The 13,649-nt window shown below is 29.3% G+C and overlaps 1 protein-coding gene across 6 annotated transcripts in view; it reads left to right on the top strand.

Moving 5' to 3' along the window:
- The window catches only part of LOC107452633 (sodium/calcium exchanger 3), a 255,803-nt gene extending 246,439 nt beyond the window's left edge, over positions 1–9,364 (top strand). For all 6 annotated transcript variants that reach the window (XM_016069197.3, XM_016069177.3, XM_071188152.1 and 3 more), the window contains 2 exons: positions 2,534–2,692; positions 5,794–9,364. In XM_016069197.3, the coding sequence (XP_015924683.1) occupies positions 2,534–2,692; positions 5,794–6,170 (536 nt within the window). In that variant the 3' untranslated portion in view covers positions 6,171–9,364. The remainder of the gene's footprint in view (positions 1–2,533; positions 2,693–5,793) is intronic.
- The last annotated feature ends 4,285 nt before the right edge of the window (positions 9,365–13,649 follow it).

The following is a 13,649-nucleotide window of genomic DNA, read 5'->3' as shown; positions in this document are numbered from 1 at the left end:
ATAATTTGATTTTTCTAAAAAGGTTTGAAATATATAATTAATTTATTTATAAATTCGCTACTATTTTTAATATTTGTGGCATTTAACCATCTCAGAATTTCCAAAGTTAAAGAAAAAGAAGAAAAAAAAATACATAATTTTCAACAAAAAAAAAATCTTTATTCTAATACATCTGATTCGCATAATAACTTTTAGTAATTTTAGATTACAATAATGTTTATAAATTATACTGTTAATTGGAATGTGATTTTTTTTCTAAAATTTCTTTCTTCCGTTTAAAACTAGCTTCAATTCCTTATAGTTTATTTTTCTTCTCAAATAATTAGTTTTATTGGCTTTTAGCTTAGTTATTGAAATGCTAAAATTTTATTCGACTAATTACAATTTCGCGTGAAATATTTACTTTTATATACACTACTAGTTAAACAGAAGAATCATATTCTTTCGTGCAATGAAAGAGTAAATATCTTAATTAGCGTGTTGACACTAGAGAAAAGTAACGTTATTTCTCCTTGTTGTAATACATTTTAATTAAAAATACAAAACAAAATTATAACTTATGTTTACTTTAATTTAGCAAATAATAAGAATAATAACTTAATAAAAATTTATAAAAGTTAAGTTTATTTATACTTTTGATTCTTTATAACATTGTTCCTTTTCTATTTATTCATTAATTATTTTTGCAATTTTTTTTGTTTTAAAGATGTTGTATGTAGTAAAATTGACTAAAAACCAATTATTGTAATTATAAGATATTAACATTTTAAATAATATAATTAAGCTCTTAGGAAGTGGATCGAATTGTTGAAAAGAAAAAGAAATTAGTTAAGAGGATTAATTGGCTTTTATTTCTAGTTATTTATTTAGTTATAGAATAGTATTAATTAAGAAACCACTATTCAATTAACAGAAATTTGAGTTAATGAAAAATAAAATTCATTTATTGCTACTTTGGTTTCGAAATAAACCTAATGTTGAAAAAATGTTTCCATGCTCTTAACATTTTTTCGAAAAAGAAGCTGAAACAACCAGATTTGTTTATTAGATTTACAAATGCAACTTCTAAACTGCTAAGGATATTGCTAATATATTAAATTAAATGTATTAAATTTTCTTAACTATTTTAATAAAAAAATTTTAATTTATAAAATTAAATTATCTTTAATATTAAATTTAAGATCAGTAATATAAAATAATATTAAATTCACTAACTAGTTAGATAAACAGTTTAAATATTAGTAAATATTTAAATATTAAATATTAGTAATAATTAAATATTAGCAAAATATTAGTAAATATTAGAGATTTTTCCCTCTCTTTAACCAATCAGCTTTTTTCCTCTTAAATTGATAGCAACTGCGCAATCTCCTGTCGGTCAATAACTGTTTCACGCATGCGCAGTGGGGATCTAATTAAGCTGGTAAGAGAAATGGCGTGGAAGCGTCAAAATCTTTCTTTCACGTACCAAAGCACCGGAATTAGAAGTCAACCTAATTTCTTATCTTTGACAGTGAACACTTAATATCTATGGACGTATCATGCTGGTACTGCATCCATAATAAAAAGTACTCATGTATAGTAAATGTGCATTTTATCTCATAATTTGTGATCATCTGTATATACATCATAATACCAAATAAATTTGCTACTATCTCATCAACGTATTAAACTAATCCGTTTTTTATTATAAATAAAGCGTATAATATCATGTAATCAAATGTTACTAAATTTGACACTTTACTGAAGTTCAGAAAAAATTGTACGCTAATACGAGGTCTGTTTTTTAAGTAAGCGCCATTTTGTTGCGTACACTAAAAGGTTACGCGTGAGTCGCAACGAGTGCTTATGTCGTCTGTCCTAGCATTCCTTTGGAACAAATGTGCTCAGTTATAGCTGTGTAGACAATCTGTACTGTCAGTTCTTTAAAATGTTCAAATTTAACAAATTTTGATGCGTTTTAGTGGACAAAAAACCTGTCTGCTGTAGACATTCACCGGCAAATTTGAACATTAACCGACAGATCTAAGCTTCCTACTGTAATGCTGACAGGAAATTTAGCTACTCCGTGTCAATGACTCTCACCACTGTCAGTCCCGAGCATTTTAGGACTCTTTTGGCTGGGAAGTTTTGGACCACTCCAAATACAGACCGGACCTTGCGCTAAGTGATTTAAATCTTTTCCCCGGTGTTTCAGACATCATTTTGGCTGCAATCAGTACAACGATGACGAAGAAGTGAAAACGAACATGATTTCTTGGTTATCGGAGCAGGCAACAAGATACCATGAACAGGATATTGTAAATCTAGTTGTAAGGTATGATAAGTGTTTAAGAAAACTTTACAACTATTTTGAAGAGAAAAGAGAACCGTGTGTAGAATTAAAAAATAAATTTGCTTCATGAAAATTTCCTTTCGTTTAGTTTTTATTTCTAAACAGTTCTTACTTAAATTTTAAACATAAAATGTGTTATTAGTGTTTTAAGTTGTTAAATTATGATGTTTTTACCATAACAAAAATATTTTTTTACAGATATGTTAGATGGATGGTTATGCTTTGTTGTTTCAATAATAGGAATTGGTCTTTTAACTGCAGTTATTGGAGATTTAGCGTCTCATTTTGGCTGCACAGTGGGACTTAAGGACACAGTAACTGCTGTTGCTCTGGTAGCTCTAGGAACAAGTGTTCCAGGTAAAATTTATGACCTTTAAATGATATATAAAAATGACCATTATAGCTTATACAGCACAAATGATTTCGATAGTATGAAATATGTATTAGATTTGAAAATCACAAAACGTTAAAAAAATTCAGAGTATTTTTTACTCCTTAAAGCTGAAAAATGTTTGCTTTTCTAAATCTTAGCGTTTTTATATGTTTCATTTCCGTTTCTGAAATGTCTGGTGATTATTCTCATCGTCAGAACTATAATATTAAGTTTCAAATTATTTTGAGCTAAGCATCATAGTTTATTATATATTCTGATTTTAAAAAAAATTTTAAATATTAAATTTAAAAAAAATTTTAAATATTAAATTTAAAAAATATTTTTTTAAAAATTTAATTGGAAGATAAACATGCATGGTTTTTGAAACAAATTACTTTAATACATTTGCAAACTGGAAAAAAAATTAAATGGAAGAAGTTTCTGGATAATATTTTTAAATTATAGAAATTGAAGCCTTCAGCATGCACGTACTTTGTATTGGGAGACTCGAAGTTACGGAAATTGTTTATTTGTATCTAAATAAGATTATGAAGATCACCGGGACGGGATAGCCTGGTTGGTAGGGCGTTCTGCCCATGTGCAAATGGTCTTGGGTTCAATCTCCACCGGTCTAAGACTTCCCGTGTAGTAAATGGTGACTGGTACTCGTTAAAATCAGTTAGGTCACAAAAGTCTCCAATGTTTCCATATCAAATTATACCTCTGGGGGTACTGAATCGGAGATTGATCGTTCTCTGGTTCAGGCAAAAATTACGATCTGTGGATGAATGAATGGATGTATGAACGTGCCCGCTCTATGAACTGGCTGTTACGTGTATTTGCTTGATATCGTATTCTTGGCCATATATGGCACAATTGAAAGAGAATAAGCGCACCATCTGCCTTAAATTCGATTGATTTCACCAAGCAGATAATGGCAAGTGGCATTAGAAACAAGAACAACAACGTGAAGATCGTCAGTAATCTTCTGCACCACTTCATCCTTCACTGCTTAGCAATTAATTTTAAGCAAGCGATTAGCAAACACTATTTCTTGCATAAATATTCTTGAACTTAAAGCACTTTTGAAAATTTTGGATCAAACAATCAAAACATCCTAAACTAGCTATATACCTCGTAACAGAAACTTTCCCGCATGGCAGAGGGCGCTGCAAATTATTCAAGGATACATCTACACATTCATCTGCACCATATCATTTTACTTTTTTATTTAAAAAAACGAATGCGGAAAAATTGCTGAGAATCGTTTTTAAAATATCTTTAAACTTGTTTCCAATAACAATTAAAACACTGAGTTCAGGGGACACTAGACGTTCAGAATGAGAGAATCTTTGAAAAAAAAATCATCATTTGGTTTTGATAGTTTTTAGAAGAATTCGCGATTTAATAAGTAATGTGCAACAAACCATGTTAAAATCGGAGTTTTCGTTACCGAATTATAAAATTATGAATTTTTAAAGGTCAATACATCAATGTGTAGTTCACGCTGACGAAGTTGCTTTTTCTTGTAATGGAATTTTTCAATGTTCTCACAATTTCAAAAAACTCCTAGATAACCAATTTTTATTTTATTGTCATAAAATTTTTTAACTTATTTTTGATGTCTATTCTTTAATTTTAAATGCTTTGATTAACTTAATTTAATATTTTAATAATTGAACAAACATATTGAAGTGTATTTATCGAAGACATTTTTAGTGACAAAATAAAAATTTAATGCTTAGGTACGTTATATTTTTACACAGTTACCATAACCACTTATATTTATTTCAATACCTATAAATAAGATTTTAAAGTAAGAAACTAATTTAAAAAATTATAATTCGTTCACAAGGAACTTTTTAATTATTAACAATTAAAAACCTCTCTTTTAGCTATAACTTTAAAACCAATCATTATTTTTTTTTCTGAAATATTGTGCACAGACTTCTGTTTATGTTACCAGATTTGAAAATGAACGAATAAAAATTGCACCTTTTTGTTTTCAATGAGAGTTAGGAGAACACTGCCAAGTACAAGTAGTAAAGACTTTACCTCTGTTCCTGGATTATATACTGAAATCTATACGCATTTATTCCATTTTATTATTTCAGTATTGCAAAAAATCTAAACAACAAAGTTTTTACGCATAAATTTTAAAGACTTTATATTTACAAATTTTGTTGCATGCATAATTAATAGAATAAGTTGAATTTTTATAATAGCTTTGCTTGAATGCATTGAGGTCACAGGCGAATTTGGGTTAAGATAATGCTGCAGATTCACATCGTAAATTCTACTATCGGGAATATAGAATTAGAATTAATAAGCAACAAAGAGAAATCACAATAATTGATATCATAATCGAAGCAATCAAAATACGCAATACAGGGTGATTATAATTAAAGTTCCACTTTGAAATGGTCATAAAAAGAAAACTACTTGACAAAATGTAATGGAACTTGGCAATAGTTCATAGAAGGCCATCGGAATTTATTTTCCGCCAAAAAGAAATATTTTCACCCTACTTCCAAAATATTATTAAATTAAATAAGAAATGAGGACACCGGTTTAAAAAATATTTAATCGTTTCTGAAACAAGTTGCAAAACACGTTCTGTGTTGCAGCCAACATTTTTCGAACGCAAGTTAAGTCGTATTTCTGCTTTCTCGACAGTAGCTCGTAGAATAGCAAAAGGAATCTTACAGACATGTTTTTGCATTACATCTTTCAACTCCGTGAAATTTTTACAACATTATTACCATAAACGGTGTTTTTGAGATAACCGTAAGCAGTGCTTTTGAAATAAGTTAGACTCCGATGTTTATTTTGGTTTACAATATTGCATACAGCGCCATTTTCACCCTAGTGGTAATTTTTTAAGCTTTCAATGCCAGAAAATAAATTCTCATGACAAACTATTACTGCGTTGAATAACATTTGGTTCAATATTTTTCAAAGACCATTTCAACGTGGAACTTTAATTATAACCATCCTGTATAACATTATCTTTCATTCTGTGTAGGATGTGTTTCTACTTTTCTGATATTCACTATTTTCCTAATCTTCTATCTTTCTTTTACAGATACTTTTGCTAGCAAAGTAGCAGCAATTCAAGACAAGTACGCAGATTCTTCAATCGGAAATGTTACTGGAAGCAATGCAGTCAATGTATTTTTAGGTATAGGAATTGCTTGGTCCATTGCCGCTATAGTGCACTACAGCCGAGGAACACAATTTAAAGTTGAACCTGGAAGTCTAGCTTTCTCTGTAACCATGTTCTGCAGTTGCGCCTTAATATCTTGCATCGTCTTGTTAATGCGTCGCAATAAGCGCGTGGGTGGAGAACTTGGCGGACCAATGAGGTATAAACTACCAACAACCATCCTGTTTGTCTGTTTGTGGCTTTTCTACGTTGTCATGTCCAGCTTGGAAGCCTATGATATAATTGAAGGCTTTTAAGTGATTGTACTACTTATAATCTTTTCTTACGACAGCTTTTATGGCTGTAAGTATGGGTCTTGACATATCAAGATGATATACAGATCTTTTTTGAGAACGGACAGGAAAGTCGGAAGTTAGAAATGTACACAAGAACGTTTCTTAAGTCTTGATACCTCTGTGGTTCCTCAAGAAGTATTAAGAAGTTCTCTTTAGGCGGTTTATAATATCATTTGTTATTTGCCATTTCTGCCCTGTGCCAATCCCTCTTCTGTAGAGACTTAACATTCAGCACAAAAACACTCAGCTGATGGTATGTGTATTTTAATGCATTTTACGATGCATACTGCTGTTCTCTTTTTTTTCATTCTGAAAAAAAAAATATTTCTAGTTTCATTGTGTCAAGTTCTGTGTTTCCAAAGAATATTTATGTCAACGTAATTGTTTCATCGCTGAAAATAATTCTCATACTTCCACAAACATATGAACATTGACTATTTAAACAGTATTTTTCGGATCCTACACTTCCTGTTTTTCCTATTGTATCTATAAAAGGAAAAAATTCAATATAGCTGTCTTAGAAGAAAAAAAAACATTTAGTATTAAAGTACTTAATGTTGAAATTATATAAAGCTCATGTGATACCATGTAAGTATATTTAAAAGTCTGAGAATGTAAAATGTTGAATGACTAATAACTTAATTGAATGTTGTAAAGCGAATTCTCTGGAAGGTAATCTAACGAATTCATTTTCATCTTTGTGCTAACTGATGATTGTTATTTTTCTTTGAAAGTATTTGCATAAACGTCGAGAAAATATCTAAACATATTTCTATCTGCCTTTTATTGTGTGAGCATAGACAAACTTAAAAATATAAATCACAAACGCCAACTGCTATTTCTATTTATAACTAATGCTGTAGACCAGCTTGCCAACTGATAGAATACCATTTTCACTGTAAAAAATCATGTTTGTGCTGTGAAAGTGAATAAGTCAGTGTTATTACACCAAAAAGTGTCGTACGACATTCTCATTCCCATATTAGTCGTAAAGAGTCACACCGTCTTTCTGTAGCACTTTAACAAATCTTTACCTAGCTATACAGCATCTTTTTGTGCACTTTATCATTCTTGCACACTTTCTAACCAACTGCTGCTGTTTAATTCGCTTTTCTTTACCCCAAAAAGCATAATATATCATTATACAAAATAATAATTTATATAATCAAATTTACAAATTAAAATTAATCCAAAAGTTAATGTGAGAAATATACATAATTTATTATAACACTTTAACTTCCTATTATTTATAAAGTTTTTATTTGTAAATAAAACTAAGCACTGATGACCAAACAATATCATATCCACAGCAGCTATTAATGATTATTATACATTCGTATTTTGAAATTTATACTAAATTTAGTGAATTTTTAAACTATAAATTTTCTCAAAGAAAACGAACAAAAATTAGTGTTTTTATCAAATGATTGTTGTAAATTTGTGTCTTTTAAAAAATTTCTTTTATAAATAATTTATTAATATAGATCTATATTTATCAACTACTTATTAACTTTGACTATCCATATAATATTTATTTGTTTTTACCTATAGGGATTTTTTTCTAATACCTGAAATGATTTTGAATTTCTCTAAAAAGGACTTTACATATTATTACTGTATAAAAATACATTTTTGTAAACTATTTATGAAATCCGTCTGTATTTTGCCATCTGAAAGAAAAGAGCTCCAAGCAAAATTTTTCTTCTGGTAGAAAATTACACAGTTTTCAGAAAACGAAATTCCATCAACTGAGAAATAATTTTGCAACTTAGCACTCACATTTAAGCAAAGTATTTATTGCGGTATGTAGTAATAGATCTGATATTCATTTTGAGTAAAATTGTGTAAAATTATTTTTTTACAAAATTGTTAATTTAGGTGTCGTAGAATAATTCTTTCCTTACAATTTCTTGTCCTCAGTTAGAGGCTATAATTAGTCCCTTACATTTGCTAAGGAAATTATTTTTGTTAATTAGTAAGGAAGTCTATTTTGTGTAATTTGGCCTATAGCATCCCGAGAATGGTAAAATTTAGATTTAAAAAATATATAATTTAATGAAATAGAAAATAAATATTTTGTGCTAGCACTTGTTATTAGCGCACAAAATTTAGAATTTTAATAGGAAATCACTGCACTTAACTAGAAAATTTGTCACTTATTATTTTCTCTAAAATAATATCAAAATTTTCTATTTTCTTCGAAAAAGTAATTATGTTGTCTCTATTAAAACAATTAAAGTATGTATGTTGTTACTAACAATTAAAGTATTCTCAAAATGTTCGATTGTTTTTTTTTCAAAAAAGCAATTACGCTATCTCTATTAAAACAATTTAAGTACGTATGTTGTCACTAATTATTTTCTCTAAGGCAATCCCAAAATTTTCTATTGTTCTTTTTTTCAAAAAAATTAATTATGTTGTCTCTGTTAAAACAATTTAAGTATGTATGTTGTCACTAATTATTTTATCCAGAGAAATATCAAAATTTACTACTGTTTTTTTTTTCTAAAATGTAATTAAGTCGTCTCTATTTAAACAATTAAAGTATGTTTAACAAAGTATAAAATTATGTTTTAAAATAACTTTTATTCATTTCTCTCACAATTATTTCTAACTTAAATTTTTCTACGCAAAATAATTTTCGTCTAAGTTTTTTTTTTTAAAGAAAAAAAAAGAATATTAGAACATTATATTTCCTATAGACAAATTTATTTTATATTTGTCATTTATTTAAACACAAGACGTAATATTCTGTGTTTGCAATGTGTATTAATTTTTTGTACATGCTTCTAACCTCACACATCATCAATATGTATTCCTTGAAAAAAGGCATTTTCCTGTCGTTTTTCCCAATCAAAATTTATTTATATTAATGTTTATAGTTAATATATATCTCTATATATATATTATATTTCCAGTGTCCGAGTTATACCCATCTTCTATGTGAAAATGATAAGCTCTATGTAATAAGGAATGTTGTAAGCTGAAAAATAACATTCGCAATTTAACATTTACGTGAAATAGACAATATTATTATGTTCAAAAATTTAATTGTAAAAGTGACATGTGTTAAAATTCTTTGTTAACAGTAGTCATACTTTATATCATGGTATATGTTGAATTTTGTCTACTTAGTAAAAAGGTTTGTTACACCATTTGTACTGTATTTCATTCGTATTATAGCTATCATTTTTTAAATAAGTACAAATTAACACATTTTGTATACTGGGTAATTCAAAATGAATATAGCGATTACAAACGGCTATAACTATTTAATATAAAGGAATTTCATCGATAAAATATACACAGAATCTGAAAGGAACTTCAAAATTTTGTATACATGCGTTGCAAATTTTCTATGTGATTTTCCTTGGTCACACTGACAACATCTAGACGGTAATCCGTTTCACGCCATACATTCTGACGCATATTATCGACGCAAGCATATTACAAATGCATTCTTTGAGTTTTTCAATTGTTTTGGGCATGAGAACCATATATCTTATATTGCATATAACGCATATATATTGGTCTTTCACATAACCCCATAGATAGGAATCACAGGGTGTCAATCCCGGAGATCTCGGAGGCCAAGAGAAGACATCGTTGACATCTCCACTTCGTCCGATCCAACTGTTTGGAATATTTCGATTTAAAAATGTATGAACCATCGTACCCTAGAGTGAGGGTGCTCCATCTTGCTGCAAAATGTAATTCGTAGAATTAGTATCTACGGATTACATTTTGCAGCAACCATACCTTAAGCATGTTGAGATATACATTTTAGGTAACACTTCGCTCACAGAAGAAAAAAGGTTCGTACAATTTGCGTGATAAGATCGCGCAGAACATATTAACTTTCGCCAAGTCACGTTCATGTGCAATAGCAATGGAAGACTTCCTCGTACCCCATATTCGACTGTTGTGCCGGTTAACCTTCCTAAATTCCAACATGAAGAATGCTTTCTGCACGGGACTCACCATTTTCACTAATGAACTCGCGCATGCGCAGGATTCCACTCCACTGCACCTGCGCATTACGTAGACGAGAATTTGAAGTTACATCTACATTCTATGTTAATCTTATATATGAAAATATTTTTTATTAAATAGTTATAGCTGTATGTAATCGCTATATTCATTTTGAATTACCCTATATTATTACATTTTACTATACAATTAAGTACTCCATGGCTTTGTGCGTCGTTTCAACCCTGTCCAGCAAAACTTAATCAAAAAATGTTACAAACAACTAGAAATGTAAAACTATTTGCTTCTAAACGTTTAATAATTTATAGCTACCATTATTTTTTAAACAACAAAGAAGTAAAGTATGCCTATTCAAAAAGAATACACTGTCTGCGGTAGCAGTTGCTAATGTATTACATGACTAAAATTCACAACCGATATTTACTGCTTCGTAAATGTCTATAATACAATTTTAGTAAAACGGGAAAATTTCAGAGCTTTGGTGAATCATTCTTTCCTTTCCGTGAATATGTTCTTAAATAACTAAGTGGATGCAGTTTGGGGACTCCGTATCGCCACCATGAGCAGTTAGCTCTGGATATATGTACGTGAATAAGCAAAATGATATGGGAGCTAAATCTTACAATATTAGAGATATACAATAATCTTACAATATTAGAGATATATAGGGCTTTCAGATGGGACTTTCATTCAGTTAACTATGTTCTGTGAAAGCTATACACATTATAAAACATTCGTGTGTTTCTTAGCACCAAGGAATGGTGGTAACTACTTTATACCAAAGTGGTATAAAGTAGTGGTACCACTACACTACGTATGTTCTATTACACTACTTGGTGCAAAGTAGCCTCCGTCATTTTTTGCATTCGATAGCACTAAACTTTATAATTATATAAGATAATATACACATAAGAGTCAGTAAATGCGTTATTACGATATAATATAAAGTAAGAATCATTAATTTAGAATGATACATGCATTAATTTTCAAAATAATCACTTTGTACATCAAACATGCGAGTAGCACACAGAGAACATAAAGAAGAACTCGATCAAGGCTTGAGAGAATATAAGCTAGTAGAAATCTTACAGGGTAAAATTCGTTAATACAGTTCACAGTGATTTAAAAAACTAAATAAAATTACCTTTATTACACAACTAAAAACATGCATTCATATTTTAACGACGAAAAACAAATTATTCAACTAAATCACGACAAATCACTAACAGCAACTAATTCTCGATTACAAATGCTTATTTCTGGCGATGAAAAAAGCGCGCCAACACGTCGGGTTTTTTTTTTTTTTTTTTNTTTTTTTTTTTTTTTTTTTTTTTTTTTTTTTTGGAAAGGAAAATATTTCCTGCTTTGTGTGAACAAGACGATAATTTGGTGTAAGCTAATTTGGGTGATTAGATTTAAATTACACTTTTAAAAATGTATACGAACTCTTTATTTGATGCTAACCCGGAATAAAGGATTCCTTCACAGAATATTTCAGTGTTGTTCAACATCATGTTCGGATAAATATTACACCACAGTTCTTACTGTATAGATAACCGGTGATTGTTTTTTATTTTAATGCGTTGCGCAAAAAGCACGCAAACATCGCGGTTGTTAGGCGAAATCACTGAATAATTATAATTGAGTAGAAGAGGCTATTACACAAGTCAAACCTCACCTTTAAATATGCATGTTCTGAATTAACTGAGTAATCTGAGCCGTGGGCAAGCGCAATTAGTTTAGAATATATATTGCAGAGTATTTGCACTAAATATTTTATGTATATAGTAACTATCATTTTCAAATAAGTACAAAACACATTTTACATGGAATTATTCCTTACAATGAAATTAAATTCTTTGGTGATTTGTGTGTTGTTTAAACATTGAAATCCATTGTGCATATTTGTTGAAAGGAGAAATGTTTAGTATTTTAATGTATCATTCCCTTTATTCCTGAATATGCTCTAAGACTGTTTTATATGCTCTTAAGGCTATATGCTCTTAAGGTTGTCTCTTAAACTTAATGTTAACTTAATGTCTGTTAACTTAAATATATAAAACCGTCGCTCATCAGCCAACCCAATTTTGGGTTCACGGTTTCTAATGTTGATTTCTCCACTTGAATGTAATTTGTATCCTCTAAACTATATATTAGGTGGACCGGAAAGTAGTACCGTGTCGGTGCATTGGACATTAGTTATCAAGATTTTATTTTTAATCAATAATGTATTCACCTTCGTTACCAACAACCCTTCAATTCCAGATCGAAAATGAATCGAAATGGATGGGAAAAAATGAATCGGTTTTTAAGACTAAGGAATATTTAATACCCCGAAACGACATTACTTTCCGGCCCCAGTAATATTTTGATTAATTTTTTACTTAAGTTTCTAAAAGTATACATTAAGAGAGGTCCGTACGGAATATCTTGAATAAAAAGTAATGGTCGAATCAAAATTCGCATGACACTTGTTTAAATTTGATAATTCGCATTTTTAACATGAAAATCAAAGTAATCACACATCGTTACTGTAACTTAAGTTTCTAAAAGTATACATTAAGAGAGGTCCGTACGGAATATCTTGAATAAAAAGTAATGGTCGAAAAGAAATTCGCATGACACTTGTTTAAATTTGATAATTCGCATTTTTAACATGAAAATCAAAGTAATCACACATCGTTACTGTAATTTAAGTTTCTAAAAGTATACATTAAGAGAGGTCCGTACGGAATATCTTGAATAAAAAGAAACGGTCTAATCGAAATTCGCATGGCACTTGTTTAAATTTGATAATTTGCATTTTTAACATGAAAATCAAAGTAATCACACATCGTTACTGTAATCAATTCTGAAAAGTTCTTTCTTCTTTGCTATACTAAGCTGGAAAAATAATCGATTGACATTCCAACTTATAAAAAATGTTTACAAATAACTGCAAGTAAATTTTGCGTCCTTCTTTTTTTTAGAATCTTTAACTACGAAGAAATTAAATATTTATAGCATAAAGAGCTTACTTCTTTCTATTGTTAATATAAATAAATAAAAACATTAAAAGCGGTTTAGCTTTTTTGTGCGTTGTTCAGATGCAGAAAATATCGTTTTTTTAAATCTTGATAAGAACATGTCATGCTATTGAATTCGAATGTAAAAAGCAAATCTCTCTTAGAAAATATTTTTAAAAATTCAATCTCTATTTTGGAGTATTGGTAAAAAGACGAAATAAATTGACTGTTTTTTCTTATTTAGGTAAGAGATACGCTTTTTATATAAATATATATATATATTTCCAAGCATTCTTTAGGATTTAACAAAAATATTGAAAGCCTAGACTTTGAAGAACGGAATCAATTTTAACTTAATGTAGAAAAGTCGAAAGTTCACACCTGAGCACTCTATTTCTTTCAAACCAATTTCTGGTGTCTTTTAACTTAATTTATCACAAAATGT

The sequence above is a fragment of the Parasteatoda tepidariorum genome, chromosome X2 (genome assembly GCF_043381705.1).
Source record: "Parasteatoda tepidariorum isolate YZ-2023 chromosome X2, CAS_Ptep_4.0, whole genome shotgun sequence".
NCBI lineage: Eukaryota > Metazoa > Arthropoda > Arachnida > Araneae > Theridiidae > Parasteatoda > Parasteatoda tepidariorum.
Note: the sequence above shows the minus strand (reverse complement) of the source record. Positions and strands in the feature narration are given on the sequence as shown.